The sequence below is a fragment of the Artemia sp. Qi Xiang Cuo genome, chromosome 19 (genome assembly GCF_049724085.1).
Source record: "Artemia sp. Qi Xiang Cuo chromosome 19, ASM4972408v1, whole genome shotgun sequence".
Taxonomy (NCBI): domain Eukaryota; kingdom Metazoa; phylum Arthropoda; class Branchiopoda; order Anostraca; family Artemiidae; genus Artemia; species Artemia sp. Qi Xiang Cuo.
In genome coordinates, this window is record NC_142812.1 from 30435345 (window position 1) to 30444138 (window position 8794).

General features: G+C 33.9%; 1 protein-coding gene across 1 annotated transcript in view; it reads left to right on the forward strand.

Annotated features, from left to right (window-relative positions):
• Positions 1-702: 702 nt before the first annotated feature.
• Positions 703-8794, forward strand: part of LOC148940718 (neuropeptide SIFamide receptor-like) — a 292968-nt gene continuing 284876 nt past the window's right edge. The window contains exon 1 of the mRNA XM_089105050.1: positions 703-739. Coding sequence (XP_088961176.1) covers positions 703-739 — 37 coding nt within the window. The remainder of the gene's footprint in view (positions 740-8794) is intronic.

An 8794-nucleotide genomic window follows, 5' to 3' on the forward strand; every position in this document is an offset into this window, starting at 1 on the left:
ATGTACGGAAATGCCCCACGTGTGTCCAAAGTCACCCCCTGGTTGGGGTGACTTTGGACACTTGAAGAGTTCACACATTTTTGGGTCTCACCAAGAAACAACTTGATGGATGTCATTGAAAAAAATCACCAAGAAAAGTGAATAATTGAGCTATCTATTCATGTAAAAAGGAAATTTGTATCTTTAGAAATACGCTTTTTAGGGGTCAAAATCCTCAAAATGTACGGTTTCACCCCTCTCTCCCCTAATAGCGGTACCAGGGGCTACTAACTTGCTAACTTGTGTCGTGCGAAAGGATCAATTTGTAGTTAAAATTTTGACAAGTTCTCTTATTGGTTTTAAAGTACGTTATCGTTTGTAATAAAGATTTCATGAATTAACAAAATTTCTTATAAAGTATATTTTAAAATTGAAGTTCAAGGGATGTTTTATTTAGGGTTTTTTGGATAGCTAAAGAGATTTTGAAAAGAAATAAATATAGTCGCATTGACCTGTGTAAATTTAAAATAGTTAAAGCTTAAATTTCAGATTTTTTAACAATTTCCCAAGCGTTAGAATACTGTGTTGCTAGGATGGGCTACTTCTCGCCAGTTGGGGTCAAGGCCTTGATTTGTCAATTTTTCCAATAGGTCCGGGGTTATGTTCTGTTCTCGGAGGTTGTGTTTGGTGATGTAAAGTCACAAATTTTAATGAATATAAGACATGGTTGGTTTTACCTTCCCGAGGAAGGTTGATATTGGTAAGAATGAAGCTGTGTGGTTTCTTCTATCTTTAAAATAAAAAGCCGTTCGCCCTTGGAAAAGATTTTGTATTACCTGCTGCTATTAAAATGGTTGAAGTACTACATCGAAGTGAATATGGCAATAATATTTGACAAATTCTTTTGTCAAACGGCAACGTGTCGAATAGACTTTCTGATATTAACAAGGACAAATTAGTGCAGCTTATTACAATAATTAAAAAAAAACTTTTATTTAGTTGGACGAAACAACTGATGTTACTAAATTGGCTCAGTTGTTAGTAGATGTCAAGTACATTTATAAAGAAAGCGTGGAGGAAGAATTGCTATTTTGTCGTCCTTTGAAAGACTACAGGGAAATACATACATTGGAAAGTTGACGAATTTTTAAAAACACAAGGCTTAGAGTGGAAAAATTGCTGTGGAATATTTCCAAATGGGGTATTCACGATGACGGGCAAAAATGTTGGTTTTTAATATTTTTTTCAAGCTGCTCATTATGATCATATAACTTTTAAGCACTGCCTTGTTCACTGAGAGGCCCTTGCAGCTAAAAACCTAGCAACAGAATTGAACAATGTGCTTTAGGATGCTGTAAAGATTATAAATTTTATTAAGAGCCATGCCCTTAACGGCCGCTTATTTTTAAATCTCTGTAAGGATACGGTGCGAATTTCAACAACATAACTTTATTATTACCCGTAGAAGTAAGATGGTTGTCAGCAAAGTTTAAGAAGATTATTTCTATTAAAGGCTGAAATCAAAATGTTTTTTACCGAACAAAAATGTGAACTTGCTGGTTTTTTTTTTTTCAAAATGACCTACGGCTATCTAAGCTGTGTTATTTGTCAGATGGCTTTGCGATATTAGACGATCTCAACTAGTCTCTTCAGGGAAAAATTACAATATATTTACTTCAGAATGCGATATATTTAAATTGTGATATATTTACTTACACTAAGATTACTTAAAAGTGCTAGAAGCACAGTTCCGTACATTTTTTGCATTAGATATTGATTTTAAAAAGGTAGCTTGAATTCAAAAGCCGTTTTGGATTGTTTTAAGTGAGATTGATCACCTGCCGATTTTAGCTCAAGAGGAATTTGCTGAGCTTTCGAGTTACTCAAATTTAAAACTACAATTTCCAAAAAAGTCCTTGACTCAATTCTGGATCAGAACTAGAACTGAATTTTCCACAATCGTTGAGTTAAATGTTCTTCTGCCATTCAACATATTTCTGTGAAGTTGTATTCTCTGCTTTAACACTTATTAAATCCCAGTATAGTCCATCGCTAGGAAATGTTGAAGATGCGTTACATCCAGCAGTGTTAAACATTCCACAAATATTTAGTTAATTATGCAGTAAAAAATAGCACAACCATCTCACTAAATTTTTTATTTTAATTTTAATCTAATATTAACCACTAACCGACTGCATTCGAATATATTCGAGCGAACTAAGACGTTCAGAATTTCCTTTTGTTCAGGTTATTGCGAAAAATGTAATTTTGGTGAAAAATAGGGCTTATAGTTTTTGTAACTATATTAAATAGAGTATAATTTTAGATTCTTGTATGTTTCCAAACAAATTCTAAAATTATATGTCTTCATATGTATATGTATATTGTTATCTAATAAATAAATCATCAAAAATTATATATTTAATTTTATTTTATGTTTATGTGGGGTCGCCAGGAAACTCGAAATCATAAATGGAGTCGTAAATAAAAAACAGTTTAAGAAGCCTAGATTATAAATTAAGAATTTCATTATTTTGGTGTTTTCTTTTTTGTTTTTTATGTATCCTAGGGCTATATCGGGGACAAGCAGAGGTTGGGGTGTATTGTCAGAAAAGCTACCTTGATATTTGGAAAGATGATAAAAAAAAGGAATTGAATGGTAATAATTTTATTATATTAGCATGTTTCCTTAAGATGTGGTCAACCAAAGCAAATGATATTAGCCTAGAATTGGGGCTATTGAGAAGGAAAAAACCATTCTTACTTGATAATATGCAGTAAAATTGTAGTTAACACATCTTGAAGGCACTTCCACTATACTTCACCCCCAATCTCCCTAATGTGCATATATATAGCCCAATTTACGTGTCTCCAATTATTTTTCCATGCGTCACTCTTGTCTCAACTCGTGTACCCGTAAATTGAATAATCCTTTACCGAAGTGCCTTCAAAAAATACTAGTCACATTTTTTCTACATATTATGAAGTAGCCTAAGAATCAATGTCTTAACAAGTCTCCTTCTCAAAAAGCCTCAATTCGTGGCTACTACCCGACAGACTTGCCCCTCTTCATTTTGCCTCTAGATTTTGAGTAACACATTTTCCCCTCCCCCTATATATTGGTGAGTTGACGCCACTCATAGATTCTAAAAGATTGTTACTTCATTGACTTTAACACAATTTCGGGGGGAATATACATTGGCTCCCAGTTCCCTCCCTCCTCGCACGGTCCTCAGAGAAACCACTGCCAGGGTTACAACTGAACGTAAAAGTTCTTTCTACTGAAAGAACATTGGACGATTTTGGGTCTCAATGCTCGCCTGTGCAACAACAACATTGTTCATTGAGTACATACGTATTATAGCGACCACACTGTTGTTTTTGATCTGTTAAGAAACCTGTTTCTCTGTGTGCACTCGGAGATCATTAGCTTAGCCTGAGAGAGAAATATGTAGGTATATTTTAATTAAATATTTAGTATATAGAGTTGGTTTGGTTAGGTTTTTGATATAATATGTTTTAGGCGGCCTGTTTTCCATAATTCTTTTTTGTAGTTTCCATAATTTTGTTACTAAAGTGTTGTATTTTCATAATATTTTGGTATATTTCATTATGATTAACCTAACTTCACTTCGTCGGTGTGGACGCTATGATACGCAAGTACCCTCTGTTCTCGCTTTATATAACCGAGTGTGTGTAGCTGCAGTTTCAATTACTATAAGTTCATTTGAGCAAGCGTAACCTATACGAACTAGCATGGAACCCTGGATTGTTTCCATTTGGAAAAATTAAGTAATTTATTTCGAAGGTTCCGCGAGGTCTAGCGGAATGAATTAGTCAATGTATGTATATATATTTGGTTACTAAACTAGTTGAATATTGGTAATTCACTAGCTGAAGATTAAACATACCATTCTATTCGCCCTTCAACGTTCTTTCCAAATACGATTATCACTACCGGTGCAACTGTAGGAACATTAGTAGAAAGGCCTCAATTGATCCGAACAGCACACCATATATGGGCATAGAACCACGTGGTTTATGGTTTTTGTCAGTGAGAATTTGAAAAACAGGAATTTTGTCACATTTATGTCTGTTTTCTTGGATGGTTATGTGTGTTGGTCGATTTATTTGATGTTTTCATGGATGGTTATGGATGATTTATGGTTTTTGTCAGTGAGAATGAAAAAACAGTATTTTTCTCACTTGAAAAACAGGAATTTTGTCACATTTATGTCTGTTTTCATGGATTGTTATGTGTGTTGGTCGATTTATTTGATGCTTTTCATGGATGGTTATGGATGATTTATGGTTTTTGTCAGTGAAAATTTGAATAACAGGAATTTTCTCACATTTATGTCTGTTTTTATGGTTTTTGTCAGTGAGAATGGAAAAACAGGAACTTTCTCACTTTTATGGATGTTTTTATGGTTTTTGTCAGTGAGAATGAAAAAACAGGAATTTTCTCACATTGATGTCTGTTTTCTTGGATGGTTATGTGTGTTGGTCAATTTATTTGATGTTTTTCATGGATGTCAACAGCAGTTCATATCTGTTTTATGGTTTTTGTCAGTGAGAATGAAAAAACAGTATTTTTCTCACTTGAAAAACAGGAATCTTCTCACATTTATGTCTGTTTTCATGGATGATTATGTGTGTTGGTCGATTTATTTGATGTTTTTCATGGATGGTTATGGATGATTTATGGTTTTTGTCAGTGAGAATTTGAATAACAGGAATTTTCTCACATTTATTTCTGTTTTTATGGTTTTTGTCAGTGAGAATGGAAATACAGGAACTTTCTCACTTTAATGGATTATTGAGTCTAATGGGAGCAGGTCAATGACACTTCCTTCTTGTTGTTGCTCTCAGCGAATGTTATGAGTTTCCAGAAATTTGGAACACCTGTGCTGTCGACCTCAATTCCCCTATCGTGAATCAATAATTCCCCTTAGAAACAACAAATTAATTCCCCTTTCTTGACAGATCAATCAACCAATGACATCATCTGTCAGACTTTAAAAATTTTCGCCTAGAAACGATTCTCCAGGAATAGATCAAAGTCATTAATGTCTTTGCCTCGGAAACAACTCTTTTGGTCGAACTCCAAAGGATATTAATAGCCAAAGGCCATGGAAACAATTCTCAAAGAAACATCTTAGCGATGAATTGTTGTAGTGCGGGAATCGGGGTTCTTATTAATTTGAAATGCCTCAGCGCAGAGATGCCAAAAAACAAAAGGAACACGCTGAATTTACGTTTAGGGATTATTTGGGCGAAACTGTTTTAGACAGGTTATGGAATTATTTCGGCGAAACAGTTAGAGACATTTTAAAAGATGATTTAAAAGATGAGTTTAGAAGAGGATTTGAGGGTAAAACTCTGTGGTCGTTATAATACACAAGTTCCATTTGAACAGTGTTGTGAGGTCCCCTACCACAACCCCAAAGGGTTCCGATCCCCCCACCCGAACCCCGAAGGAAGCCACCGGTCCTCAAAGGTACTCTGGATTCCCAAAGGGTCCCCAAAACCCCAAAGGCTCCTGAGCCACCATTTTAATACTTTTTTAAGGCTTTATTGTATCTTTTCAGAACATATTATTATTTTAGGGAATTATTTCGGTGAAACAGTTAGAAACATTTCAAAAGTGGATTTTCGAAGAGATTTTAGAAGAGGATTTGAAGGTGAAACTCTGTGGTCGTTATAATACATAAGTTCCATTTGAACAGTGTCGTGAGGTCCTCTACCCCAGTCCCCAAAGGTCCCCCATGCTCCCAAAGGACCACCCAGCCCTCAAGGGCCCTCCGGATCCCCAAATGCCCTCCCCGGGTCCCCAAAGAGCCCCATCCCCATTTTGTTAATACTTTTTTGTGCATTTGAGACACAGAAGGGTCCCCAACATTTCAAAGGGCTTTATTATATTTTTTCAGAACAAGTTTTTTTCTTATTGTCCTTCATAAACCAATTTTACAACTTGAAGTAGTTATCTTTTCCCCCACAACTTTACTATAAGGCTTTTTGAATTACCCAATATCATGCAATACTTTTCAAAGGCATTTCAGAACATGTTTTTTTCTTAAGGTCCTTCCTAAACCCATTTTACATGTTGAAGTACTTATCTTTTCCCCACAACTTTACTTTACGACTCTTTTACACAACCAAACATCAAGCAATACTTTCCAAAAGGCTTTATTATATCTTTTCAGTACAAGTTCTTTTCTTAATAACCTTCTTAAACCAATTTTACAAATTCTAAATTTTTCCTTAGTAGATAGAAAAAGCTATATTATAGTTTCGAATATTTTCTCGGAAGATAAGCAGTTCTATTTCAATTTTGAATTTTATCAATGAAGTAAGAAAAGTTAAAGTTCTCTTCTGAATTTTCTCAATGAAAAAGAAATTAGTTATTAATCAATTCTATTTTTTCAAAATAATATAAAAAATTTTCACTTCGGATAAAATTTTTCTTAAAGAGATGAAAAATTTTTAACTACTGTTCCTAATTTTTTACGGAAGATAGAAAAGTTCAAGTTCTCTTCTGAATTTTACCAAAGAACACACTCCAATTGTAATTTCTCCAGAGAAAATAAAAATCTTCCACTTCAGTTTTAAGTTCACCAAAGACATAAAGAAATTTAAAGTTCTATTCTAAATTTTTCCGTAGTAGATAGAAAAAGCTATAGCATACTTGTGAATATTTTCCCAGAAGATAAAAAGCTCTACTTCAATTTTTAATTTTCTCAACGAAGTGAAGAAAAGTTCAAATTCTATTCTGAATTTTTTCAATGAAAAAGAAATTAGTTATTGATCATTTCTATTTTTCCAAATAATATAAATATTTTCCAACTTCAAAATGGGCACACACAAAAACTTAAACACACACACACACACACACACACACAAACTAACACACACACACACACACACACACACACACAAACATACACACACACAAACAAAAACTTACACAAACACAAAAAAACTTACACGCACACAAAAACTTACACACTCACACAAAAACTTACACACACACACAAAAAACGTACACAAAAAAACTTAAACACACACAAAACCTTACAAACACACAAACTTAAACACTCAGAAAGAACTTGCACACACACACATAAAAATTTACACACACGAAAACTTACACAGACACAAAACTTACACACACAAAAAAAATTACACACACACACAAACTTACACCCAAACAAAAAAACTTACACACACACACACACACACAAAAACTTACAAACACAAAAACTTACACAAACACAAAAAAAACTTAAACAAACACACAAAAACTTACAAACAAAAAAAAAAACTAACACACACACAAAAAAAATTACAAACACACACAAAAAAATACACACACACACACAAAAAAACTTCCACACGCACACAAAAATTTACACACAAAAAAACTTACACACACACACAAAAACTTACACACACACACAAAAACTTACACACACACACAAAAACTTACACACACAAACAAACTTAAACACAAACAAATACTTTCACCCACACACAAAAACTTACACACACACAAAAACTTACACACACACGCCAAAACATACACACACACAAAAACTAACACACACACACACAAAAACTAACAAAAACACACAAAAAAAAACACACACACAAAAAATTAAGCACACACACACAAAAACTTACACACACACACACAAAAAAAAACTTACACACACACACAAAAACTTACACACACAAAAAATTACACACACAAAAACTTACACACACACACACAAACGCAAAAACTTACACACACACACACACACACACACACACACAAATTTACACACACACACACACAATTAGACAAAAATTAAGATATTTATGCACAGTTTCAACTAACTACGGCTAAGTATCTTAAAAGGCGAGGTATTTTTCTTTTGAGAACACAAAAAATCATTAAGTGGTATTAATTAAAATGATGATAATCAACCGAAAACCGTCATTAACCATCACCAAAGTGTCACAATGCCGTCAGTGTGTCAACACCCCTCGGAAAATGGGGGGGTAATGGTCAACTGCGAAGATATTTAGCCTACAGAAAAAAATTGCTCATTGTTCCTTTAGTAGCCACGTAATTAGACTAAAAATTATGATATTTATGCACAGTTTCAACTAACTACGGCTAAGTATGTTAAAGGCGAGCCATTTTCTTGCGAGAACACAATAATCAGAACACACACACAAAAAACTTACACACGCACACAAAAACTAACACACACAAAAAATTATACACACACACACAAAATTACACACACACACAAAAACTTACACCCACACACACAAACTAACACACACAAACAAAATAACACATACACACAAAAACTTACACCCACATGCAAAAACTTACACACACACAAAAACTTACAAACACACGCCAAAACTTACACACACACAAAAACTTACACACACACACAAAAACTTACACACACACAAAAAAAATTACACACACAAAAAAACTTACACAGACACACAAAAAAACTTACACACACACACACACACAAACTAACACGCACACAAAAACTTACACACACAAAAACTTACACACACATACACACACAAACACAAAAACATACACACACACACAAATTTACACACACACACAATTAGACAAAAATTAATATATTTATGCACAGTTTCAACTAACTACGGCTAAGTATCTTAAAATGCGAGTTATTTTTCTTGCGAGAACACAAAAAATCATTAAGTGGTATTAATGAAAATGATGATAATCAACCGAAAACCGTCAACGAGAACACCGATTAACCATCACCAA